Source organism: Podarcis raffonei, chromosome 8 (genome assembly GCF_027172205.1).
Source record: "Podarcis raffonei isolate rPodRaf1 chromosome 8, rPodRaf1.pri, whole genome shotgun sequence".
In the NCBI taxonomy this organism is placed as follows: domain Eukaryota; kingdom Metazoa; phylum Chordata; class Lepidosauria; order Squamata; family Lacertidae; genus Podarcis; species Podarcis raffonei.
In genome coordinates, this window is record NC_070609.1 from 82,244,393 (window position 1) to 82,272,095 (window position 27,703).

General features: G+C 45.0%; 1 protein-coding gene across 4 annotated transcripts in view; it reads right to left on the minus strand.

The window, feature by feature from the left end:
* USP48 (ubiquitin specific peptidase 48) overlaps window positions 1-14,223 on the minus strand; it is a 40,503-nt gene extending 26,280 nt beyond the window's left edge. Inside the window, exons 1-11 of one of the 4 annotated variants that reach the window (XM_053401198.1) lie at window positions 13,769-14,219; window positions 12,113-12,233; window positions 8,865-9,021; window positions 8,140-8,267; window positions 7,651-7,775; window positions 6,688-6,796; window positions 5,788-5,921; window positions 5,105-5,187; window positions 4,416-4,595; window positions 2,903-3,025; window positions 1,104-1,253 (exon numbers count right to left, since the gene is read on the minus strand). In XM_053401198.1, coding sequence (XP_053257173.1) covers window positions 1,104-1,253; window positions 2,903-3,025; window positions 4,416-4,595; window positions 5,105-5,187; window positions 5,788-5,921; window positions 6,688-6,796; window positions 7,651-7,775; window positions 8,140-8,267; window positions 8,865-9,021; window positions 12,113-12,233; window positions 13,769-14,133 — 1,675 coding nt within the window. In that variant the 5' untranslated portion in view covers window positions 14,134-14,219. Of the gene's footprint in view, window positions 1-1,103; window positions 1,254-2,902; window positions 3,026-4,415; window positions 4,596-5,104; window positions 5,188-5,787; window positions 5,922-6,687; window positions 6,797-7,650; window positions 7,776-8,128; window positions 8,268-8,864; window positions 9,022-12,112; window positions 12,234-13,768 lie in introns of those variants that run through there. The other 3 variants (XM_053401199.1, XM_053401200.1, XM_053401201.1) reach the window with 3 other exon arrangements.
* Window positions 14,224-27,703: the final 13,480 nt, after the last annotated feature.

The following is a 27,703-nucleotide window of genomic DNA, read 5'->3' on the forward strand; positions in this document are numbered from 1 at the left end:
TTCATTTATAGCCTACCTATCTCTCCCAGAAGCTCAAGGTGGCAATGCATAGTTCTCCTCCTCTCCATTTTCTCCCCGCAAGGTAGGGCTCAGCTGAGAGGCACCAAGTGAGCTTCATGGCTGAAGGGGGCGGGGATTTGAACCCTGGTCTCTCCCAGGTCCTACTCTGACACTCCAACCACTACACCACACTGGCTCTCAATAAAGTAAAGTAAAATTATCTGAAGACCTGTGGCATGCGCACGAAAGCTTATACCCAGAACAAACTTAGTTGGTCTCTAAGGTGCTACTGGACAATTACTTTTTTATTTTATTTATTATGACTGAGTCAGACCAACACCTGAATCTAAAATTATTTTGTTATTGATTTGCCCTTCCTGATAAAGCAGCTCAGAGCAGCAAACACTTCAGTAAACAGAGCCGTGGCCATGTTTCTTAATATTTTAAGTCACTGCAGATCGTAAAACACCCTAGGTTGACAGAAGAACAGGTAGACAAATATCTTGGGGCCCAGCAACAGTTTAGCTGTACTGTACAGAACATTAGACTATCTGGAAAAACCAAAAAGGAAACTTGGCTAGCACCCAATGTCCATGCAACACGTTGTTCCAATATTTCCTCTTGGGATTTAAGACTAAGGCGGCTGGCCAACTGCTTCTAAGTTTTGCCAGCAGTGATTATCTTTACCAAGAGATGCAGAAACGACTTTAATTTTCCAGGCCGGAACTAGACGCCACAGGATTTGATAAAAGTAATATAATTATTGCTAATTAGGAAGGCTTCATTAGAGATCCAAACAATGGGAGCGGGGGGAATGCAAGGCAAATTTTAAATGCTTTCACATGTTTAGATGTTTTTAGACATGGCCGAGAGAGAGAGAGCACAGCTGATGTGAATTTGGGAAGATAATTCTTGCAAAGCTTCCACTGATGTCTGCTTGCACTGTGTGGGTGCGGGAGCAGGGATGGAAGGCACTCTGATGGAGCCTCAGGAGGCTTACTCGTCACCCCACCCTCCAAACCTCGCCTACAACAGTCTTATCCTTAACATGCAATACTGCAAATATTTATTTTTTTAAAAGACAAATGGAAGATCTTACAGACCAGCTTTGGCAGGCAACTTCTGGTAGAGCTCCTTCACCTCCTCGTGCTTGATCTTGCCCCTGGCCACGCTCTGCTTGCGCATCTCGGCCATCTCTGTGCACCACTCCTCAAACTTGCTGTTGTCCCTCTCTACGAGCTCTTGCAAAAACGCTGGCCGATTGGGGGGAGGGGGACAAGAAACAGAATTAGGACTGAGAACGGAGCCCGGCCCTCATCCCCCACAAAAGAAAGAGGAAGCCCTTTGCTACACCCCTAAAGGCCTTGACTGAGAGTCATTCCCACAGGCATCCATTCACCCCAGGGGAAACATCTTGTTTCATCAAATTCATATGTTGCTCGATTCCAAAAGAAACCGAAAAAGCAGTTTAACAAAACAGATTTTAAAAAATCAAACTATAAATAAGGATTAACAACAGTAATTGCAGACTTTTGAACAAACGTTCATAGAACTATAGAATAAAAACAGATTAAAACCTGCACCAACTCTCTAAACATCTGGGTAGGCTTTCTCTCAACAGAGATGTTTTTTGCAGGTGCCAAAAATAGTACAGTGAAGGCAGCTCTCCGATATCAATAGGCAGGGAGTTCCAGAGTGCAGGTGCTCCCACATTGAAATATTGAGTTCTTATAAATGCAGAACAGATATTACGTTGCAACTGCAGTAGTGCCCGTTCTGCCGACCCATTTGAGAGACGACCCCCAAAATAAGAATATCAGAAGAGTCTGGCCGCAGCTGGAGCAAGCCAAAATGGACCCACCTCTTCCACCATCCTGGTGGCACGGTGGCCAACACAAAATTATTATTATTTATTCATTTTATACACCGCCCTATACCTGGAGGCCTATGCCCTATGCCCTTATGGGACCCATGTGCAACAGTACGCTCTCCACTTATGAGCCACAGCAAATGGCATTCAGAGGCAATTTGCCCCCAATAATAACGCCCCCCCTGAGCCAATGTTTTCTTGAGAGTAATTTACAGGTTTCCACCAAAGGAGGATTAAGCTCATGTAAGGTTTCTGATGAAACCACCAAGCTGACTTGCCACCTCCTCAACCAATATAAAACATCTCTTGGGGGGAACAATGTGTAGAGGACATTTGCCATTACTTACGACAACATCCACTATATACAGACCCAAGAAATTGATTCATAACAGCCCTTTTCACACAAAGGAAACAAATCTAACCAGGGTGGTCAGTGTGAAATAGCTGCAGAGTGATACTGATGACTCTGTTACTTATAAGGCGGCTCTCTATGCCCTAACAGCTAGGAAGAAAGAACTGGATGGGCAAGTGATCAACTGAAATGGGGACTCAGATAAATTTATACAGTGGACGCTCGGGTTGCGAACATGATCCGTGCGGGAGGCACATTCGCAACCCGCAGTGTTCGCAACCTGCAGCACTGCGTCTGCGCACACGCAGGTTGCGATTCGGCGCTTCTGCGCATGCACTGAAACCCGGAAGTAACCCGTTCCGCTACTTCTGGGTTCGGCGCACTGCGCAACCCGAAAACGCGCAACCTGAAGCATCTGTAACCCGAGGTATGACTGTATAAAAACACCCAGCATTCCCCCTTTGACTCAGCAAGCTACCTATTTGAGGGAAGAAAGAAAACATCACCACCTGTGCCCAACATTTGCTGAGTGGACAGAAGGTGGCTTGCTTAGCTTAACATGTGCCCCACAACGGGTTTGCCTGCACACACACGCGCCAGGCAAATGCCACACCCTGGGTGCACAGAGGGGGAAAGAATGGACAACACACAAGCACACAAAACTCCAACTCCAGCCTTACCTGGAATTTCAACACTCAGCGATTTCTCCCGGGTCTGAAGCCTGTACACCAGCATGTAGGCGTTCCGAGAGCGGTAAACCCCCTTCCCACATTTGAGCTTCCGAGTCTGAGATTTAGAAGGCTCTAGTGGGGAGAGAGAAGCCAAGCACAAGAGAAGCCCTGAGACATCTGCTCTCTCTCTCCTGTCACGGAAGCAGAACCTGGAACACTCTTCCCTCTCAACTCGCTGATCTGTGATGGGGCCTTTTCAGTGGTGGCTCCTGGGTTGCTGAGCGTTCCATCCTAGCAAGGCATTGCCCTGCATCTCACCCCATCCAGAGTGCTTCATCTGCCAGGTTCAATGCAGCTAACCTTTGGCCAGACCCTCCCACCCCACTTCTGCAGCTTTGCCAGAGCGCCAAATTTATTTGGGTGGATCCCCATGTACCCCCCCATTAACATGTTTACTTTTTAATGGATGCCCCATTCATATCACCTGCCAGGCACATGAGGAAGGAAGACAGCACAGAGCAAGGAGCCAAGACTGAAGGTGGTTACCTCCAAAGGGCCACACGAGAGCCAGCAATTTGGAGCTATCAGATACACACTGCTTAGCACACATAAGCCTCACCAAACGTGGGTTGCATAAACACGTTAATGGAGCCGTTTCTTCTGGGGATAATTATGCCAAGGCACAAGAAGCTTTATTGCTGATGGAAACGGCAACTGACTAGTTAACCCATTGCTGGTCCCAATACACCAGGCATACCCAGCTTTTGCCCCTTTGGATGTTGCTGAAACTACAACTCCCATCAGCCCGAGTCAGCACAGCTAGGAATGATGGGAGTTGTAATTCAGCAACATCCAAAGGGCCAAAGGAACCCCACAGTGTGTCAATCCAGGAGTGCTCACAGGACAGAGACAGGCAGTCTTCTCTATTCTGTGGCCCTCTAGATGGTGCTGAGCGACGATTCTCTCAATTCCCTGGCCTTGGGGAATCATTAAATTCGTCATCTAATACAAAATGCCTCTAGGCACCTTACACACACACCATTAAAAATGACCATCGGGTCTAATTCAATAACATCCAAAGAAGATATAACACAGAAACATAATCATGTTCCCTCAAATACCTCAGAGAGCAGATATGCTGAAACAACATTAACGATGGCACAAGGCAGGCCTTACTAGGGAGAGCATTCCAAAGACCAAAAAGAGGGGCCCGTAACCAAAAAGGCCCTGTCGCTTGCTGACACCCTCCAAACCACTCTCAGGGAAGCGCCTCAGGCAATGAATGCAGGACCCAGGCAAATGCAAGCCAGGACGCAGACATCAAGGTCCCTTGCTTTATTGATTGAATCTGGGATTTGGTGAACCGAGCCTGAAAACATAGAGGCAGTCAGGGCAACTGCACCAGATTTGGACACTTGGAGGGACAGAGGCTGTCTCCCCACCATGGCTGCTCCAAATGGTTTGACTCCTAACTGCTTATAGGAGCCAGGGCCTCCTCTGCGTGTTTTCGGCGAGGTCTTACCTAAGTCTTCTTCTGCCCCCAGCTGCAGCTTCTTGCCCTCCATCTTCTCTATCTCTTCATCGTTGAACCGGTACCACTCTCCCGTCTGAGGGTCCTTCACGTGGGCAATGTAGTGGCCGGAGTAGGCGCTCACGCCACGGTGGATGAGGACTGCACTCAGCTCATAGACAAAGATGCTGGCTGGAAGGAGGGTCACAGAATCAGAGAACTGTAGCATTGGAAGGGACCCACGGGTCATCTAGTCCAACCCCCTGCAAGGCATAGGGTTGGCAGAGAGAATAGCCCCTACAGCGTTTATGGCGTTACCGGCTTTGTCATTGTAATCTTCTGGGAGGCAGAGATCAGCCTTTTTGTCCCCAACCCCTTGGGCCATGGTTGGTGTACATTGGGACTGGCAGAATAGAAAGCAGGGAGCTCAACAGCAGGGTGGTGACAGAGTGACCTACTTTTGCCTCTGCCCTCCTCCTTTTTGAGTTCTAGATGGGGAAACACTGAGTTTGAAGATGCTGACAGTAAGTGCCACAAACCTGGACTGGTAGTAAATAAGAAGGAAGGCAAGGCAGGGCCTGGTGAAGGGCAGTGAGACCGCTGGGGCAGTGCCCTGTTTGGCCTAATAGACCAACACCAACTGCCATCCCTTCATGCCCAAACACAAGCTGCTACTTGGCTACGTAAGATCATAACCTCACCTTTGTCTTCCATGTAGGGCTCCATGTCCAGCAATTCTGAGAACTCGATGTAGGCGTTCAGCTTCTTCTTGTGGCCTGTTTGCCTAAGGAAGCAAGGGAAGAAAGAGCAAACGGTAAGGCCAAGTTTGGCAACTCACAACGCACCTGTGGCACCCCACTTAACACCTTTTCCCAGGATGATGAGGGAATGTTAGTGAGCAGTCTTCGGGTTAAGTCCATCAACCAGCTACAAATCCACCGAACAGTTATCTTGTCCCGTTCAGTTTGATCTGCGGCACTGTTATAGATGTCGCATAATATCCATTCCGCCTTGGTAAGAAATCAATCTTTTCGTGTTGCAGCACCTATGCTGACAGCAGACAGGAGCCTTTTCTGTACTCTTTTCAGCAACTGCTGAAACCATTTTTGTTTAGGCAAGCCTACCCAGATGTTTACAAAGCTGGTGCAAGTTTTAATTCCTTGCTATTTCCCTTGTTATTTTTCTTACTGATTTTTCTTGTTGATAATTTCGTTTGTTTTATCTCTTTTTGTAAACTGCTCTGAAGTGCTTCTTGTATTTTGTGAAATAAAATAAATTGGGGGGGTGTAAGTGTAAGCCTGCCTCCTTCCAGTATAGAGGGATCTGACCACAGCAGCTCTGAAGGCTCCCACCCTGGGGTGATGGGACAAGAAGAGATACTTGCCTGTCAAACACGAAGCGCATGAGCTGCAGGTTGAGGGTGCATGGGAGGCTGAGGAGACGGATCCTGCGGGTGGCGTTCTGCTTGCTCTGGCAGGTCTCACAGAAGTAGCGGTTGTCCCCTTCCAACTTTTCTTCCTAGCCAAGCAAGAGACAAATGGAACAAAAGTCACCTGGATGCCCCTGAGGCAGGCTATAAGTTCACCTAGGTGGAAACAGACCCTTTGGCATCAAATCCACTCTTCAGCTCCTGAATCCATGCATGGAAAGAGTGTCAAGGATGCCTATGGGTCTTCCTTCAGTGGTATTCTGAGAACAGCCTCTATGGCAGGAGACCGGAATTTGGGGGCTGTCACTTGATACGCAGAAGCTGAAACCAAACTGTCTACATCTGGAGACAGTAAACAAAGGAGGACCCTTCTTATCTCCTTTTTCAGAAAATATCCTAATCAATTTATTCTCTTTGCATATGACTTTGAGGCTTTTTTAAAATAATCAAGCAGTGTATAAATTTCATGGAATAAACTTTTTATATATTAAATTTATATATATTATATATATTAAATTTCAAACAAAAAATAAACATCCGCTTATTAATATTCACATTTGAACCTATTAAAATAGTATTTATAATGTTGCTAATTTGACAGAGACCACACTTAAGATTATCCTTCTGAGGCAGCCTGTTGGAATTAATTTTTATAAAAGCTCCATAGGCACAAAAATCCCCAAAGGACCAACAAACTAAAGGACATATGTAGAAATTAGGGCCAACTAGAATCAATCCCCTCTAAGCAGATCCCACCCAAACTAAGTCTGAGATAAAGCAAAGAGCAGTGGAAAGGAAATTGGCCTCAAACCATAATAGGCTGGAGGATGAAAACTCCCAAGGAAGAGTTGATACCTTCAGAAACTCTGTGATGCAGTCCGACAGTTGCTTGTGGCCCTGGATGTTCAACTCAAGCTCATAAAATTTTGATATAAGTTTGGACTCTCTGCCACACTGGTTGCAGCTGGGGAAGAGGAAAAAACACCGCTGAAGACTACCTCAAGAAGAATTTCTTCTTCAGAAATCACGGATATCATTATTTATTAAATTTATTGGTCACCTTTTTTCCCATGGCAGCTCAAAGAAACTTACAGTATTTTAAGCAAAAACCAAACATATATATATATATGTATATATACACAATAAGCCAACTTAAAAAAATAAAAAATAAAATTCTGTTTTCCAAAAACTACTATACAGTGGTACCTCAGGTTACATACGCTTCAGGTTACATACACTTCAGGTTACAGATTCCGCTATCCCAGAAATAGTGCTTCAGGTTAAGAACTTTGCTTCAGGATGAGAACAGATATCGTGCTCCAGCGGCGCGGCAGCAGCAGGAGGCCCCATTAGCTAAAGTGGTGCTTCAGGTTAAGAACAGTTTCAGGTTAAGAACATACCTTCAGAATGAATTAAGTTCTTAACCCGAGGTACCACTGTACAAACATCCTATCCACGCAAAAAGGCCGTATGTATCATTAAAACCCAAAGGCCTGGTTAAAAAGGAATGTTTTTGCATGGAGCCTGGCACAGTGGTGCCAGGCAAGCTTCCCTGGGGAAAATGTTCCACAAATGGGGAGCCACCACTGAAAAGGACCTGATCTCATGTTGCCACCCTCTGGACCTCCCATGGAGTAGGGACATGGAGAAGGGCCTAGGAAGACGATAGTAGGGTCTTGGTTGGTTCATATGTGGGGAGATAGTCCTTGAGGTACTGGGGTCCTAAGCCACACAAGAATTTATAGGTCAAAATCAGCACTTTGAATTGGGAATACACAAAGCTAATGCACCAAAAGACTAAGAAGAGGAGAAACTTACACTGTGACGTAGGCATACTCTCCGCAAAATTGCTTCTGGACAATGTCTCGCACATCTGGGTTTTTCTGTGAGGTTAGGGTATCCTCCAACAGGGACATGAACAGCTTGGAAAACTCCTGAGCATCCTAGGAGAACAGTACAGTTGCAAAGGCAGCATTGATAACACAGGTAAATTAACAAACTAACAAAATAAATGAAGAGGGTGCTTAGCTCTTTTGTTATATGTTATATCTCTTTTAAAGAGGAGGCAAAGCAACCACCACTACCCCTCACTGCATCGATTCGGGGATGGCACTGCGCCTCAGCCATGTACAAGGAAATTAAGAATGGAATAGGGCTATCCTCTTCGGTGGCTAAACATCCCTGGTTCACTTCAGCTCAGGGAACTGCGGCTTAGCATTACAGAGGGCAAGCGGATTGATGTGCAGCTGCTTCCGCAGAAAAGAGCAAGGCAAAACACGCGCTCACACGCACGCACCCGAACGTTACCTGTTGCTGACCTGTGTCCAAACCCAGCGCTTTAACAAACCCTGATGGATCGATATAGCGCCTCTTGCTATTCTGCAGCAAAGCAAACAAGTACTGGAGGTGCTCACAAATCGTCTGAGGCTCATAATCTATTAAAAGGCAAGAGGATTCCTTCAGAGATTTACCCACCATGACGCATATATTGACAATGGTCACCCCTCCTCTGCATACACTGTTATAAAAGACCTCCCCCTTCCCCACTTTGCTACACATTGGGACAGATATACACAGCATATCATCTGCCGGCAACTGAAAAACTAACAAGATGTGCCATTCTGAATAACAATTTAAAAAACCAAACCCTTTCAGAAAGGGAAGGTTTCCTCTTCATTTAGATTTCCTTTCTGTCAAGGTTTGTTTGCAACTCTGCTGCTGCTTAGATACTCTGGTGCCCATGAGAATCCACTGTGGTCTCTAGAGGATAATGCACTGCCTCTGCTCAGGATATACAACATTACCTTCAGCAAAACTCTCCTCTCTCAAACTCTATCCCTTATCTGTAAAATGGGAACAAGTGCCCAAGCAGCGCTGCTATATTGAGAGGACCACAAAAGCCAATAGCTATGTAAGTAGATAAAACATCAGGGCACAGTAGCAGCCTCCAAGCAGACGGAGCCTTGTCAGAGCAAATCAAAAGCCACCTGCCCATGTGATAGTGAGCAGTGGGAAAAGTCTGACCAACTTACCCTTGTTTGATGCGGTGGCCTCTGCTGTCACGTACTCAGGGCGGGCAATTGGACACAAGTAGAGCGCCTGGCGGAGCTCCAAATTCAAGAACCACATCTGCAGAAAAGTGTTGACGTAGCAGGTGGCACCCAGGTTTGTGAGACCCACAAAGGCATTCTGTGAGGGGAAGGGGAAACACACAACAGAGGTATCACCAAGCAGGTCACAAGGGCAGCCCTTTGCCAACCTGCTGCCCCTCAGATGTTTTGGACGCCAACTCCCATCAGTCCCAGCATCACACAGCCAATACTGGCTGGAGTTAATGGGAGTTGTGGTCCAAAACATCTGGACGGCACCCAGCAGGCGAACCACCAAGAGGTTACCTCCACAACGTTACCAAGAGCCTCCAGAAGATGGTGGCCGGGAGGTCCTTTCAAGACAATATATCCTGCCTTTAGTGCACTTGACCTGTGTAATAGTTTTTTGTTTTGGGGGTTGAATTTGTAGGACTTCACAGTAGGGTTGGGGAACATCTGTGGTCCTCCAACAGCCGCAGTAAGCATAGCCAGTTGTCAGAGATGACTGGAGATGACTACAGTATGGTAGGCAAACTAAGGCCCGGGGGCCGGATGCGGCCCAATCGCCTTCTAAATCCAGCCCGTGGAGGGTCCGGGAAACAGTGTTTTTTTAATATATATATATATATATATATAAAGATTTTCAAATTTAATACAATAAAAAAGAATCAAAAAGGAAAAAGCAAAAAAGATTAAAAACACATAAAGTTCACAATACCTATTTTTCAATAACATATTTCCCTGACCTCCTCATACCTCCCTTTCTTGTATTCCAGTTCAAATTGTTAATTCAGCAAATCCTTATCCATAATTTTTAACCTATTTCTATACTTAATTTAACATATTATTATTTTACTTTTTCTCTTTCATCCATTTCCTCAATTTATTTTTGCTAACCTTATTTTCATTTAATTTAGTTCATTTTAAAAAACCAATTTTACCTTATCCAAACTTAAACATCAATACTTATACATCAATACACATTCTTAAAACATTCTTTCTAAAGTCGACCCAAATTCCCTTCCATGAATTTCCCAATTTTCATACACATTACAAAAACAAAATAAAAACAAAACACATTATAATTATGTACCCTTTGGATTCCCAAACCCCACCCCACCCTTTCCCGGTTTCAGTCCCCAACAAATGTCCATCAGTCTTAATCTAGTATTAGCCTGGAGATCTCACATCCGAGGCTCTTAATTCTCTCTCAATTGCTCTCTGCCAGTTTTTTTGATTGTCCTTAAAATTAAACACCAAATCTCGGAGAAGCTCTGGCCCTTCAGGATCCATGTTTCTTCCAACCAGTCCTCCATACTTAAAAGTGAAGCCCAAATCTTGTTACTTACTCCTTTCAAGTCCAAATGTCCCCGAGGCTCCAACCTCCACCTTAAGCAAATTTGTAATCCTTAGGTCTTCAGATCTCCACATAAGGAGATCTCTCCTTTTTTCAATGTCCAATTCAGGCCAGATTTTCCACATCAAGTTCTTATTTTCCTTCATTACCATCATGTCAGACCTCAAGTCCTCCTTCATCATCTGCAGAATTACAGCTCCTCCTTCCTTTTCTTCAGGGACAACATATGTCTCCTTCTCCAAATTCTCAAAGTTGTCAAGTTTCACTTTCTGTTCAGTTGAATAAACTTCCTGATTCAAATCCTTATCAGATTCAATGATATTGTTTACAGTTGAGTCCAGAGTTGTAACATTTATAGCCAAAACATCAATTTGGCCTTGTAACTTTCCCAAGAGAACAAAGACTCTGTCCAATTCAGCCTGAATTCTCCCCCTTCCAGCCATTCTTGTAATGTCCCAAAACCCCCTCTAGAGGGATTTTGGTTTCTTAATATTCATTCCAGTTCAAATCCAAAAATCCAGTTAGTTTGTATCAGTTCTTCCTTGTTTTCAACAAATTGTAACAAAATTGTAACAGATATAACCAGCAGAAGCAACAGAAACAAAGTTCTCTTTTTCCGTCTTGACAGCTAATTTGACAGCTGTCAAACTCTTTAGTACCTCATCAACAGGCTCTCTTGCGGAACACTCCCGGGTCCGGGAGGGTGGCACTTCAGTTCCCAAAATTAGCTCTTTATCCTCCAGCAAGATTTCTTATACTGCCAAACCGTGAAATTAAAGTCTTTTACCAAAGAAGGAAAAAAGAGGTTCTCTCGACCTTAGTTAGCAGGTCCTTGCTTTAACTTGTTTACAAGACGGGGAGGCAGACTTCCTTTTTACACCTTCCCCGACTGTGCCTAATTCTTAAAAAAAAAAATTCTTTACAGTTCCAATTTCCGTAATACTCACGGGTTGTTACTTTTAGAATCCAATTGTTCACAAGAAGAAGTCAGCGCTCTCCGACCATGGCAATGTGGCTTCACTCCGCAGGAGAAGCAGTCAACTCTCAGCACCGCACTGCTCACCCCGTCCCCTGTTCCGAAGCCTTTAAAAAGGCTCCTTCGCAGGTCGGGGGGCGCAAATGGTGCCCGCCGAGCCACCAGGTTCACAGGCTTCACCGCCTGTGATTTTTGAGGGTCCCCGCGTCGCCGCAGCAGCCAGACCCAATCCTGCGGAGCCGATTCCCTCCGGAGCTCAGAGGGAATCCGCCATTAGTCGATGGCGCTAACCCGGAAGTCCGGAATCAGTGTGTTTTTACATGAGTAGAATGTGTCCTTTTATTTAAAATGCATCTCTGGGTTATTTGTGGGGCATAGGAATTCATTCATTCTCCCCTGACTTTCCATAAAATGCCTGATATGTCTAACATTTAAACAAACATAGCAGAATAAAAGAAAAGTCAATAAAATCCAAACCATGTAGCTATTAAAAAAATACTAATGAGGAAGAAATACCAAAATATATTTTTACAAGCTTCCCGGTACATGGGAGGGCTCATCCAAGGGTATTTTTCTCTGCAAGAGATGAAACAGTCAGATAAAGCTCTGCTTGCAGTACTCAGTCCCTCTTATTGACAGCTACTTCACGGAACTGGCAAAGGAACTTTACAGCTACCACTAAGAAACCTCTATCAGTTCTGACAAAACAGCCAGGACCACAAAGGAAATTTCAAGCCTTCCAATTCTATAAACCAGAATCAAGTTGAGGGTGCATCTTGGGGGAAATAATCCTCCTTCACACAGGCTTCAGGGCCAGCACATGAACCCTGGAGTACCAGGAGACCATAGTAGCGTTACCTTTTTTCTCCTCTCGAAATTTGGATCGTCAATATTGTGAAAGGTGTTTTCATCTATCTCCCCCAGCCAGATGTGCTCACCAATTCCTACCAGGCAGTTTGGGTTTCCTCGGCAGTTTCGCCTGCAAAAGCAGAAAGCAGCAGGATCTGAACCCAATATTCTGACCTCATCACATTGCTATCATCTAAAGCTAACCGAGACTACTTATGTCCTGATGCCACCTGTGTGACTTCCAGCACACCTCTCCAGCAATTAGTCGCAAGTGCAGCTTACAAGCCCCACCAACCACATAGGAGCCCTGAGGTAACTGCAGGTAGAGTGCCAGTGTTGATGATGCTCCCCAACACATTTCCTCCTCCCCCCTACGAATTTCAACAAAAAGGACAACTTCTGCACATTCCCCGCATTGCCTAGCTGTCAGTTTCTGTGCTGCTTTTGCTGAAAAGTGCTTATAAATCAGAATTGCTAAAAGGGGTTATTATTTTTTAGCATTTCTATCATGTCTTTTCTCCAGAGAACTCAAAGTGGTGTAAATGGTTCTCTCTATCCTCTTTAGTCCCCACAACAACCCTGTGAGGTAAGTTAAGCTGAAAGGAACGGACTGGCCCCCAAGGCCACCTAGTGAGCTTCATGAATGAGTGGGGATTTGAACCCTGGTCCCTCAGGTCTTAGTTTGACATAGTACTATACCACACAGGTTTAAATGACACGGAGGTTGCAAGCATATCAGTTTCAGATGAAACCACTTGCCTCCTGTATCAGGCAAAAGAGAGGTTTACGGGCACAACAAGCCCCTTCCATAACAACCTTCAATAAACATCTGACCTGTGCTTTTTATTTAAATTAGCATGGAAGTTAAAGACAAACCATGTGTAACTGTACCTCCTTCCATTCCCATCTAGTCACCCAGATGCTTAATAGATCATCTGCTTTTAATTATATGGTGCACATGAACTTACACAAAAGACAAAAGCCCCACCCTTGAGTTCACAATTGAAAACAGGGGAAAGGAGGGATTAGAGGAGAGGAAAGAGTTCAGAATAGGTACAGTGTTGGGGTTCCTCACACACCAACAATCTCAGTGAGGGTCCCTGACCATGAAGAAGCAGAAAATGAGAACTATACAGCTTAGTATTGCCTACTCTGACTGGCTGCAACGGCTCCCCAGGGTTTCAGTCTTTTCCCATGTTCTACTGGGGTGGCAACTGAACCCAGAACTTTCTACGTGCAAAGCAGGTGTTTCACCACTGAGCTGCACAGCCCTTCCTAAGAACTTCTAGAATACCCAGAGAGTCGCTTTGAGTAGCCACGGCAAAAAAGCAACTAATACATTTAATAAAAACAAATAAAATGGTGGGTGGGGGAGAACAGGTGGGGCTTGTGTGCCATAGGGAGCTGCCTTCTCTCGAGTCGCCACGTTGGTCCACCTACCTCAATACTGCCTACACTGACTGGCAGGAGTGGATCTCCAGGTTTTCCGTTAGGGAGCCTCTTTTTAGCCCTATTTAGCGGGTACTGAACCTGGGGGCTCCTGCATGCAGTGCAGGTGCCCTGCCATTGACTTGCAGTACAAAAGGCTGATTTCCAGGGCGACGCCGACGCCGCCCTGTGGTTCCCCCGGGGCCCCAGCCCAGCCTGCCGGCCCCTGAGGCTTACCTGCAGGCTCCGCGCTGACAGGGCTCCAGGCCGACGCGGTAGGCCGCCTCGATGTGCTCCTGGGTCACGGCCTCGGGGGGCACCGTCTCCGTCCAGCGCCAGGCCGCCTTCTCCAGTTGCAGCCGAGGAGCCATCCCACGGCTCCACGACCCCTCAGAGGGGGGCGGAAAAAGGAGAGGCAAGAGGGAGGGAGGGAGGGAAAGAGGGAGGGCGACCAGGAAGCGGAAGCGGACTGGACGCCCCAGGAAGTGGAACCGGCCTCTCCCTGAGCGACGCGAAAGGCCCAAAGCAGGGCGGGGTGCCGGGGAAGCTGTTAGCCGCGCCTCGGCGCTTGGCTGTGACGTCAGACGCAGACGCGACGGCATAGCCGCGCCGCAACGAAGGGGTGGAGTGGGGGGGGAGAGCGGCGCATCTTCGCGGGGATTGGCTACTTCCAATCCGGTCGGGGGCGGGTTACTTTCTTTGATTGATCTCCCTCTTGCTCCTCCCCGTCGCTTCCTTTTTTCTTGGCTCCGCCCACTTTTCGAGGCGGGGTTTCTTTCCCCCAACCCACCTCGTAGTAACAAGCAGTGACGTAGGCACGAGGAGCAGGGGAGCGGCTTTTTAAAAAACAACAACGAAGGAAAATACACAAACACACACGATCGAAGGCCGTTGATTTTTCCGCGCGTGCGCAGTCGCGTCCATCTCCCCGGGACGACCTATTAATACCCACAATGCATTGCGGTTTCCTCAGAAAGCCCTGGCTCCCTTTGAAGGGATTAAAAGGAAGAAAGCAAAATAACAATAAAAACCACACTCTTGTACAAGGGAAAATAAGAAAAAAAGAGAATACTGGAAATTACTGAAGGAAACAGTGAACCATTCCCCAAAACAAACCACTACCATGATGGCAGCCATTTTGGTCCTGTTCTCCTTTCCAGGACCTATTGGCCATTTAGCATCACTCGATTCCTTACTGCATCCCACACTGCCGATGACTGTTATACGCAAATTTGGGGTTGGCTTTTGCATCTCAAACACCCACCAAGGGATTCGGTGTCCCTGTTGGAGAAATTTGCCCCAGGGATCTTCCCCAGAGGTAGCCAATTGCTCTGTGAGAAGAAGGGAATCTTGACACCAAGATCAGGCAAAACCACAAGTTGTTTATTCTCAAGACAGCGCTGCACCGGCAACTCCCCAGCTCATGCTACAAAGAGGGAGGGCACCGTCCTGTTTACATCAAAAGTTTACAAAAAAAATACCCTAAAGCCCATCCAAATTCCCTTCCTACAATCTCCTATTGGTTAGGAAATTGCAGTTTACAGGTCCTCCTATTACATATGTACCCCCACTGTACACCCCATGTTCATGCTGATTAGCTTCAGCTCCACCCGGGGCAGTTTGACTAATATTCATAGCCCTTTTAAGCATGTGCAATAGCTTTCTAACTGTTCTCCATTTCCCCTCGTGATTCTGAGTCACCTCCACACTAATCCCTTATAGGGCATTGTTGTTGTTGTTTAGTCGTTTAGTCGTGTCCGCCTCTTTGTGACCCCCTGGACCAGAGCACGCCAGGCACCTCTGTCCTCCACTACCTCCCGCAGTTTGGTCAAACTCATGCTGGTAACCTCGAAAACACTATCCAACCATCTCGTCCTCTGTCGCCCCCTTCTCCTTGTGCCCTCCATCTTTCCCAGCATCAGTGTCTTCTGCAGGGAGTCTTCTCTTCTCATGAGGTGGCCAAAGTACTGGAGCCTCAGCTTCACGATCTGTCCTTCCAGTGAGCACTCAGGGCTGATTTCCTTAAGAATGGATGCGTTTGATCTTCTTGCAGTCCATGGGACTCTCAAGAGTCTTCTCCAGCACCATAATTCAAAAGCATCAATTCTTCGGCGATCAGCCTTCTTTATGGTCCAGCTCTCACTTCCATACATCACTACTGGGAAAACCATGGCTTTAACTATACGGACCTTTGTTGGCAAGGTGACGTCTCTACTTCTCAAGATGCTGTCTAGGCCTGTCATTGCCCTTCTCCCAAGAAGCAGGCGTCTTTTAATTTCGTGGCTGCTGTCACCATCTGCAGTGATCTTATAGGGCATTACCTTTTGGCTACTCAGTAATTTCTATACTTAACATATTACGTATTACCACAAGTTTCCTTTTTCTTTGCAATGCAAGCAGTTACAACAGCAAGGGGAGGCATGGTCGTTTCTGCTGTTACGGTAAAATCTGGGTGCGAGGCTGCTCTGCCACCCAGCTCGTCGGACTAAGTCCGCGGGTCCCTGCGGAGGAAAATGAGCTCAGCCGGAGACAGGAGCAAGCTGCAGAAGATCCAAGTTTATTGCGCAACAGGTTCAAGGCGAGATTGAACAGCGAGAATGGGGTGACATGAACTTTTGAAACTTCCCTCCATGCCCCAGAATACAGTGCAAAACACATCCCAGTTACATCATGAATACATTGAAGAGGTTGGGTTACACAGGATAAACATATGGAGGAGGGAGGGGGGAATATGCAGAGCTGGAGATATGTGCAGATAAGCACATCCTGAGTACCAGTGATGAGAAGACAATGGTCCATGTACTGGCATTGCCTGGAGGAAAGGCTTGGCAGAGTGATTTGACAGGATTAGGGTCTTGATACCTTGCTTGAGGGATTATGGAGGACAGGCGAGGTGTCATGGAGTCCTAGAGAAATTGAGCAAATTGGCACATTGATTTTCTATGAATTTTATAGATTTTAGTCCCTTTTGACATTGACAATTGGAAATAAATGGATATATTGTAGCGAATAAGAAGGTGAAGAAGACATGCCCCCCTTCCGTATCACTGCTAAGCTTTTTCTTAGCCATTTATCCCACATCTCCTAAGTCTGTTATTGTTCAGAGAAGAATTAATGGAGGCAGGAACCAGTAGAAGAACATGGTACCCCAAGAGTGTCTCTCATTGTGCCTCTCAGCAAGCTTGGGTGCAAAGCAGCAGTCAGTCACAGCTCCGGGTCTCTCAGTGCAGCCTCCTGCCGCCATCACTGCATGGAGTTTGGCCTACTTCCTCGTATCCAGAACACCTTTTGATTTCAAAAAGGACACATTTTCCTGTCCACTCTTTGCAGCAGAGCAGAAGGATAGCTTTCTGCATTGCCAATTGACGTTCATAGCCCCCGTTGCAGACCCTCCAAGTGCCCCTAATTTCCCGCTGTTACCAGAGAATTGGCCATTATGTTCTTACAGTGGTACCTTGGTTCTCAAACTTAATCCATTCCAGAAGTCCATTCCAAAACCAAAGCCTTCCCAAAACAAGGTGCATTTTCCCATAGAAAGTAGTCATATCTCAGGTTGAATGTGCTGCGGGATGAGCGCGTTCGAGTTGTGCTCCGTGGCAACCCAGAAGTAACGTAGCACGTTACTTCCGGGTTTCGCTGCTTGCGCATGCGCAGATGCTCAAAATGACGTCACGCGCATCTGCAGAAGTGGCAAAAAGCGACGCGTGCGTGCGCAGACGTGCCGTCGCTGGTTACGTTTGCTTCTAGATGCGAACGGGGCTCCAGAACGGATCCCGTTCACATCTAGAGGTACCACTTTAATGCAAAGTGGACGAATCCATTCCAGACTTTTAAAAACCGCTAAACAGCAATTTAACATGAATCTTACTATTTAACTAGACCATTGATCCATAAAATGAAAGCAATAAACAATGTACTGCAGTCACACAACCAATCAGTAGCTAAACTGGGTTCCACACAGTCACAAAAACAAAACGGGAAAAAACACAAAAACAAAAACGCAAAATAAATAGCAAAAACAGACAGACCTCAGTGTAACACTCAAAACAGAAGTGTGGCACTCAAAATGGAAGCGTGGCACTCACAGTGGAAGTGTAGCATTCAAAATGGAGCATGTTTGACTTCCAAAACAAGTTCGCAAACCAGAACACTTACTTCTGGGTTTGCAGTGTTTGGGTTCAAAGTAGGTTTGCAAACTTTACCTTGGTCTAAGAATGGAATCCAAATGGTGGAAGGGCAGCGGCAGTGGCAGGCCTCATTAGGGAAAGCGCACCTCAGTTTAAGAACAGTTTTGGTTTAAGAACGGTTTTGGTTTAAGAACAGACTTCTGGAATGGATTAAGTTTGTAAACCGAGGTACCACTGTACTTGCCAGACTGTATTTGCAGGGAGGTGAAAGCCCCTACAGTTCAAAGACAATTGGAAAACTTTTCCCATTTCCTCCTTGCAGAGTGAAATAAATGGAAAAAGCGGGTCCCGGTAAAAGGGTTCAGCTTCTTAAGGAAGACTGGACCTTCGGTTTAGTGCAGCTTACGGGACTCACCGAGTGGGTGGCTCGATTCGGGGGCGGCCTGTGGGACGTTTAAACAAGCCCTGTCTGCAGCTTGTGGCCCATGGTCCGCAGGTTGCCGACCCCTGCTCTAGCCGGTAGGGTTTGAGAGACAGAGACCAGACCAGGATTTATGAAAAGCAAAGCGGCTATAAGCCTGACCTTTATTACAAAATAAAGACTGTTGGCAACAGGGTTCCCACTCACGTAACAGGCAACGGAGGAGAACCCAGTACAAAAGAAGATTCTTACATTTATAACTTTTAATTTCCATACAGAACAATAAAAAACAAGAGACATCAGACGAGGCGCGGCATGAGGGATTAAACAGGTAAATGGTATGTTGTTAATCGCTGTGTTTGTTGACACTTATTTCGTGTCATTGTTTGGCAGGCAGTGTACACAAAGGCTGGTTCCTGTTTTTCCAGCAATCTTGTTAATGGCCATGTATTTCCTTTATTTACAGGAATACTTTGGCACTACCTGGAGCGGATTAATAAAGGGAATTTAAGACTGGATTTGGAAAAGACAGGATTTGGGTATTTTCCTGCCTTTCACATAGGTGTGACAGAATAGTCTTGTATGTCCTTTTATTTGAATAAAAGCATTTGCTTAAACTGTGTATTTGTGTGTCTTCATTGTAGACTCAGTAGGTGGCGCTGGGTGACTTTCTGACAGGTTTTGCATTCTTATAAAGTCCTAAAATATGACTTTTTCACAGTATAAAACATAACTAAAACATAACATAACAATATTTGGCAACCAATAAAAATACAGTCATGCCTTGTTTTGCGTTAGGTTCATGTTGCATCTTTTCGGCTTGCGAAAGCAGCAAACTCGGAAGTGTAAACTTCCAGGTTTTGCCATACATGTGCGTGCAGAAGCGTTCTGTGCGCTTCGCACATGCGCAGAAGCGCTTTATCACGCCATGTGCATTCGCAGAAGCGGTGCTCTAGTTACGGACTTTGCGGGGTTCAAACAGCACCCCGGAACGGTTTGAGTCTGTAACTGGAGGTACTACTGTACACATAAGAAATACATTGGCATATGAGAAACGTGAAGATCGATACTGAAGCTCAGCAGCCCATACAAAGACACAGAAGAAACATCAGATACCAAGAAACAATGAGAGGAAATAAAAATACATAGTTGCTATAAAAGTATAAATCAGTGTATTGTGCAAGGTCACAACGTTTACAACGTAGGATAAAGACAGGTACAGTAGTACCTCTAGTTATGAACTTAATTCGTTCCGGAGGTCCGTTCTTAACCTGAAACTGTTCTTAACTAGAGGTGTGCTTTCGCTAATGGGGCCTCTTGCTGCCGCTGCACTGCCAGACACAATTTCCGTTCTCATCCTGGGACAAAGTTCTCAACTCGAGGTAACTCTTCCAGGTTAGCGGAGTTTGTAACCTGAGGCGTTTGTAACTCGAGGTACCATTGTAGTAGGAACTGGGAGCTTTATTTGCAGTTTTATTATGCCAGTAACAATCATCCCCTCATTGGTGGTTTATTTTTCTTATAACAAGAGAAGGACGTATTTGAGGTCAATTTGGGAGAGTCAAAATGGCTTCAGGATTGCTCTCCTGTACTATTTCAGACACGTGGTTTATATACTTGTGCATGTGTTTGACTTCTACATTTATTAACATTGATTCTACATTTGAGACCTTAGAATTCTTATAATAATGTGTACCACCCCCTCTGGGTGCACACACTCATAGGTACATAAACCATATTCTAAAATGGTATAGATGAGCAATCCTGAAGCCATTTTAAGTCTCTTAAATGACCTAAAATTATTTCACTGAAGTAGAAGGAAGGAGAGGGGGGAAATACGTTTCCATAATTATATTTTCACTTGTAAAGTAGTAGATTTTTTAAACTGAAACTGCTTGAAATTTAGGGGTTTACCCCTCCCTGTGAAACCAAACTGGCAGGTACCTGTTAAACTGAGCAGACTGTCATTAGAGCATCTTCTTCTGTGTAACAATAGGTGTGAGTTTGTAAAAGGGGACCAAGGTAATTACAAAAAGTGAGGCAATCTGCAAACATTTCCATATATCTTGGCCAATGGGATAAAAGCCACATCCTCTTATTTCTGTTGGAGACCTCCTCTTTCCGTGACATACCGTATTTTTTGCACCATAACACTCACTTTTTTCCTCCTAGAAAGTAAGGGGAACTGTCTGTGCGTGTTATGGAGGGAATGCCTACGGGTGGCATGCCTATGGATTTTCCTCCTCTAAAAACTACGTGCGTGTTATGGTCGGGTGCGTGTTATAGAGCGAAAAATACGGTATGTATGATGCCTTTCGGTGGTCCTCAGCTAAGGGGCTGGGCAAACTCTTCAAGAGTCTTTAAAAATCCTTGCAAATATTTGTTCAGGGTCTCTCTCACCTCCTTGCAAGGAGGGGGAAGGCACCTGTTGCAACAGAAAAATAAATATCTGCCTTGCTCTCACTGGATCCTACCTATTCTCTGACCAGACACAAACTTGGAGGACCCAGAATCCCTTAAAATAGGAGTTAGGCCATTAAAGACACACATCCCCTTGTAGCACCCTGCTTGTGGTTAACGCTTAGCTGGAATGAAATATTCAACACAGCAATAGAGAAATTAAAATAAGAATTTATTTGTCAGACAAATAAATGATAGGCACAGTGGTATATGGTTACCAAAGCTCTGCCTGCTCTCCAGCCCTGATGGCCAGCACTTATATTTCCTCAACCCAGCCCCCTTGCTCCTCCTTTGGCTGCCTCTGTCCAATCAGCCTGGTTGAAATTCCTATTGGCTGTTTGCTAGAACCAATCATAAAAGATACACCCATTTCCTATTACCTTTTATGGGAGACAAAGAGCTATATTTCCTTCTATCCATAAATGGCAGACAAGTAGCCATATATCTTACATTTGCCTCGACAAGGCACCTTAATTACCAGATCACCTTTTGCCCCTGTTGGCCCTGTTGCCCCTGCATTCCAAAACAAATGGCTAAAACAGATGGCTCGTGGTATTAAGTTCTATCTAAACAGAGATCTTACTATTTACCAACTCTTAATTAGTGTTTTTGCAGCTTGATTGTATTCTGTAATATGTAGGGTCAGTGTAACCTTTGCTCCCAGCCTGTATTTCCCTTTTACAACCTTGAGAAACCTGTCTCCTGCTACTGCTATAAATCAGGGGGGCCCTTGTCCAGGAGGATAAACAACTGCCAAAGTCCTTAGCCAGCTGGTTTTCTGCCTGGCATGAAACATTTGCAAATCTTTAAGCTCATTTTAAAATACAGGCCTTGATCAGATGCCTCACCCTAAATTCTGTAACATGGGGACAGTCTTAGATTTACAGATGATGCCCAGGTTTCTGATTTGATCCTGGAATGTCCTGCTTTTCCTTAGGATATGGGTAGGCAAACTAAGGCCCGGGGGCCAGATCTGGCCCAATCACCTTCTAAATCCGGCCCGCAGATGGTCCAGGAATCAGCGTGTTTTTACATGAGTAGAATGTGCCCTTTTATTTAAAATGCATCTCTGGGTTATTTGTGGGGCCTGCCTGGTGTTTTTACTTGAGTAGAATGTGCGCTTTTATTTAAAATGCATCTCTGGGTTATTTGTGGGTCATAGGAATTTGTTCATCCCCCCCAAAAAAAATATAGTCTGGCCCCCCACAAGGTCTGAGGGACAATGGACTGCCCCCCTGGTGAAAAAGTTTGCTGACCCCTGCCTTAGGACGTCCCTATTTCCATTGGAGAAATATTGAGGGGTATGGTAGGACATCCCTATTTTCATCAGAGACATGTTGGAGGGTACTGAGTTTTCCAACCCCCAAAACATCTGTATATGGAAGCTTTTAAAATATTTGATGTTTTATTATGTTTTTATATACGTTGGAAGCCACCAAGAGTGGCTGGGGCAACCCAGTCAATTGAATGGGGTATGTTGGGGGGTATGCTATTGTTTCTCAATGGGGCAGCACCTAGCTAACCTGGCCAGACTGAGCTAAACCAGTAATTTCTTGTCTGACACTTCTGAAGCTCATATTTTCCCTTCAGATCCCGAATATCATCTAAAGCCTACTGTTATTCATGTCTACCATTCACTAACAGACTCAGATACCCGAGATCTATGACATTATGTTGAAACTATGTGGACAGAAAGCTTTTCCAGAAAGGGAAATTCTTAGGTGGAAGTAAAAAAGAAAAGGGGAAAAGTGTGTTTTCCTTCATTAAAATATTTATCTCCCGCCTTCCAGCCCCATGAGCTGAAGCAAAATTCACTGAAGGAAAGAGGAATGCTGACAAAAATGCACTGTGACAGTTGTAAGGAGAAAATGCCTGAGGAGAATAAGGGAGAAAGGAGAAAGCTCAAGGGAGAAGTTTTTCTGAAGTAAAAAAGAGAGAAATCAAAAGCTTGAGGGAAGGAGAGGGAGCCATAAGTTGTATCTGACTGAAGGGAAAATCTAAAGAAAGAAAAGGTTGAGGATATGGAACTGAGGGGAAGAACTGGAAAAGGTAATTTTTGTGTGTGTGGGCAGTGCCAGATTTACGTATAAGCTAAACAAACTATATCTTAGGCCTCCCAAAATTTCACTATTAATACACTTCTTTTTAATTGTTTTTCAGCTCAACAATTGCTTCTGTTATAAGAAGAAAGCCAGCTCCTTTTCCCTTATGGGTTATCCAAGAGCCCTTATAGAGTCCTTAAGTGGGTTCCCTATTGGTAGGAGAAAATAACAGAGGCCAACCAGAGAATATTGAAAAGCGAAGCAGCTAGTAAGCTTGATCTTTATTCAACTGTTGCAACAGGGTCTTCATTCACCACTTGCAGGAGGGAGCAGGAACCCAGAACAATGGTGTGCAAACCCTTATATAGACTTTTGAAATTGCCCACCCTGTAGCTCAAGACTACCCCCCAAAAACATCATACATACATCACAGAAGGAGGCGGTCTACAGCAGAAATCCTGTTGGCCAGGATATCTGTTAATGGTCACTGATTGCTTTACCTGGACAGCCTGGCCATTCTTTTGTGATATGTTATACTTTAATTGCTCCCCTGTACTTATGTATGTGTTTGGCTTGAACGTTTATTTTATATTTGGCACCTCAGAATTCTTATAACACCTAGATCTCTATTTTTGGAGAGAGGGTGTTATGGGGTTGGGGGCAGATGAGATGGAGCAGCTTGGCAGTGGGTGTGTCGTATGCAGAAAGCCTCCCCTTAAATACCCATGACCCACCTTCTTCAGTTACTAGTTACTTGGGTTTGGGGCTAAAGTCCATTATGAGTCAGAGAAAAATGTGTGTAGGCAGGAACCAGTCAAAGCACGGCAGATCTTAATTTTCCTGTTGCGACGGAGTTTCTCACCTTAGAATCATAGAATCATCGAATCATAGAGTTGGAAGAGACCACAAGGGCCATCGAGTCCAACCCCCTGCCAAGCAGGAAACACCATCAGAGCACTCCTGACATATGATTGTCAAGCCTCTGCTTAAAGACCTCCAAAGAAGGAGACTCCACCACACTCCTTGGCAGCAAATTCCACTGTCGAACAGCTCTTACTGTCAGGAAGTTCTTCCTAATGTTTAGGTGGAATCTTCTTTCTTGTAGTTTGGATCCGTGTCCGCTTCTCTGGAGCAGCAGAAAACAACCTTTCTCCCTCCTCTATGTGACATCCTTTTATATATTTGAACATGGCTATCATATCACCCCTTAACCTCCTCTTCTCCAGGCTAAACATGCCCAGCTCCCTTAGCCGTTCCTCATAAGGCATCGTTTCCAGGCCTTTGACCATTTTGGTTGCCCTCCTCTGGACACGTTCCAGTTTGTCAGTATAACCTTACATGTTACATGGAGGTGAGGAGCCAAGACAAGTGTGTGTAACAACTTTTTAAAAAAGAAATATTTATTAAAGTTTTACAAAACCATAAATACAAAAACATATAATAAAAGAAAAAAGAAAAATAAAGATAAAAGCACAGAAAAAATAAGAAAAATTAAAAACAATTCCATTTTTCATAACTTAAAACTTATTTGCTTGTTTCTTTGACCTCCTCACACCTCCCCTTCTTGTATTCCCATTTGAATAATCAAATCAGCAAATCCTTACCCTCTTTCATTTATCTTAGCTCTATATCTTAACATTTTATAACTCTGTATTTTCATCCATTATCAATTCATTTTTGCATATTCTTATTAACTTTGTTGCTAATACCACTTATTTCCATTCCAGCATCATTTTAACATTCATTAATTTTACAGTGTTTCTGCAAATAATCTTTAAATTTCTTCCAATCTTCTTCCACCAACTCTTCTCCCAGGTCTCGGATTCTGCCAGTCATTTCCGCCAATTCCATAAAGTCCATCACTTTCATCTGCCACTCTTCCAGGGTGGGTAGATCTTGTGTCTTCCAATACTTTGCAATAAGTATTCTTGCTGTTGTTGTTGCATACATAAAAAACGTTCTATCCTTCTTTGGCACCAATTGGCCGACTATGCCCAGGAGAAAGGCCTCTGCCTTCTTCAGAAAGGTATATTTAAATACCTTTTTCATTTCATTATAGATCATCTCCCAGAAAGCCTTAATCTTTGGGCACGTCCACCAAAGGTGAAAGAATGTACCTTCATTCTCTTTACATTTCCAACATTTGTTATCGGGCAGATGATATATTTTTGCAAGCTTGACTGGTGTCATGTACCACCTGTATATCATTTTCATAATATTCTCTCTTAAGGCATTACATGCCGTGAATTTCATAGCTGTGGTCCACATGTTACATGGAGGTGAGGAGCCAAGACAAGTGTGTGTAACAATTTTTAAAGACTTGAGAAATTGCCAACAACAACAACAATAATAATATATTTTTTTATAACACCCCCCCCCAATCTGGCTGGGTTTCCCTTAGCCCAGAGGTTTTTGACTTTTTTGAGTCCACGACTCCCTTGACCAACTACATTCTTTCTGTGAGGCTCAGGAGTCCAGCTATGTCACCCCTTGCCAGTAGAGCTGGCAGCCTCTCGTCCTTTTTCTGACTCCTTCCTTTGTGGAGTGTCCCCTCTTCTCCTCTCCCCTCTCCTTCGGAGTCCCCTGGACAGCCGCAACTGCCGCCCCTTCCCTAAAGAGAGGTGCCTCCTCACGCTGCCCCACAGGGGCCTGGGAAGTACCCCCTGGCCAGCTCCAGAGGCACCGTTCGCCTGGGGAGCTAGTAGCCAGGGGTGCTGCAACAAACAGCTGTGCAAGCCTTTGGGAGGCAGAGATGCAAGAAGGCATGGGGGGGGGCGAAGAAAGAGGGACAGAGGCCAGTGTTGCTCCCAGCACCCTTGACCATCATTCTGTAGCAGGAAAACCCCCCCCCCCATCATTCAGTTTGTACAAACTTCACACACACTCACACTCACACACTACATACGCTACGCTTCTGTTATAAATTCATAGAAAATCAACCATACATCGGATTTGCACTGTTCCACTTTTATTTTACTCCATGAAGGAAGGACTACAAAATGGGGAAGGTTTGATACAGGCCAGCCATAATCCCTTCACCATCCCAGCACATCCACAGGAGCCCTGCCCAGTTGCTATGCCAACCCTGATTGTCCTAGTTACAGAAAGGTAGCCGTGTTGGTCTGCCATAGTCAAAACAAAATTTTTTTTTCCTTCCAGTAGCACCTTAAAGACCAACTAAGTTAGTTCTTGGTATGAGCTTTCGTGTGCATGCACACTTCTTCAGATACACTTGAAACAGAAGTTGCCAGATCCCTCTATATAGTGAGAAGGTGCCATTTTTCACCTTCTCACCCCTTGCTTTTTCCTGTAAGACCTATTGCAGTCGTTAAGAGTCGTCAACAGGCTCATCACAGCTATCTGCCAATCACCCATCCCCACCACCCTTCTGAGTAATACCCCTCCCCACCTTCTCACTATATAGAGGGATCTGGCAACTTCTGTTTCAAGTGTATCTGAAGAAGTGTGCATGCACACGAAAGCTCATACCAAGAACTAACTTAGTTGGTCTTTAAGGTGCTACTGGAAGGAAAATTTTTTTTGTTCTGATTGTCCTAGACAGAAGACAATCAAGATCACAAAGAACTTCCATATGGGAGTGGATTCAGCATGGACTGGAACAAAGGACAATGATCAGATCTTCCCTCAGGGGGCAGGAAACTGCGACTACCTTTTGTCTTCTGAAAATGACTCATGGGGAGGGGGGAGAAGGGAATCAGCCAGGTGACAGGACACTCAGGTTACCACCACAACTCCTCCCTCAACCCCTCCTTTCTGTAATGTATGCATGATGTTTCTGGGGGTGGGCTTGACCTACAGGATGGGAATTTCAAAAGTTTTTATAAGGTATGGCACACCAGTTTTCTGTGTCTTTCCTCTCTCCTGCAAGTGAGGGGAGCACCCTGTTGCAACAGTTCAATAAAGGCCAAGCCTACAGGCTGCTGTTTTGCTCCAAGTTATCCTGGTTGGTGTCTTTGTTTTTGTCCAAGGGAGCCCTCGGATTTTTCCGGTAACAATTCAAGGCACCCCAGGGTGCCACAGCACCCTGGTTGAAAACCACTGCCCACCCAACAAGCATCAGACATGCATCACAGAAAGAGGCAGTCTTCTCTCCTGGCTTGTCTCTTGTCATGATACCTGACAATGTTTGCTGGTTGCCCTTTCCTGACCAGTCTGAACCTTTCCCTTGAAATGGTAAAGATTCAACAGTTCTTGAATCTATTGTCACAGATCTACCCTATTTATGTGAGATGTTTATACCTTTTGAAGGATTTGTAAGTGAAAAAAACTATTGGGAAAGGTTTTTCCTTCAACTGCAGAGTAAAAATCTGGGGTCATTATGAGGGTCAAGATGGCTTCAGGATTGCTCTCAAAGAACTCAAAGGAAGTGTCTTTTTTTCAGGGAATATTTTATAATTTTTGAATGGTGAAGGATTGTTTTTTCTCTAGGAATTAGTTTTTATCCAAGATTTTTTGTGATACGAAAAATAAAATAAAATAAATGAGCAAGGAAAGGTACATATAGTATCCACTTTCAATTCATAGTCTTTTTCACAGTCTGTTTTTCACAGACTCTATTGTCCTAGACATTGAAGGAGGGGGGGAGAGAGGTTGTTTAGGGAGGATTATTGATCCTTTCATTCTGTTGCATAGTGTCTTTCCATCAGCGTCCTCTGGGTCAGTCCTTAATTTATAATTTGTTTGTATTGGCCCTGTGAGAGATGGGAAGGTTCGTTGTGTTCAGTTGCGAATCAAGATGGGTTACCCTGACCCAACAACCTGCCCCTCTACAAACAAGCCGCGCTGCCCTTTTTATTTATAGCACTTTTTTACTCTCTGCCATGGCTTGGCGCCTCTGGACCTGGAAAAAACTGCAGCTTAAATTACCCTCTCTTTTAATAAATATGTGTGTGTCGGGGGGGGGTGGAATTTATTTTATTTTATTTATTTTATTTTAAAACGATGCAAGGAATGTGGAATACGCGACTGGTGTTCTTGGGCCCTCCTGGTCCCCCATACCAGGGGGAAACCTGGGGAAGGGGCGCCACTTGAGCCCCTGAGGGGAGGAACTACGACTCCCGGCAGCCTTTGCGCTAGGCCCCGCCCCTCCAGCTGGCCGGCC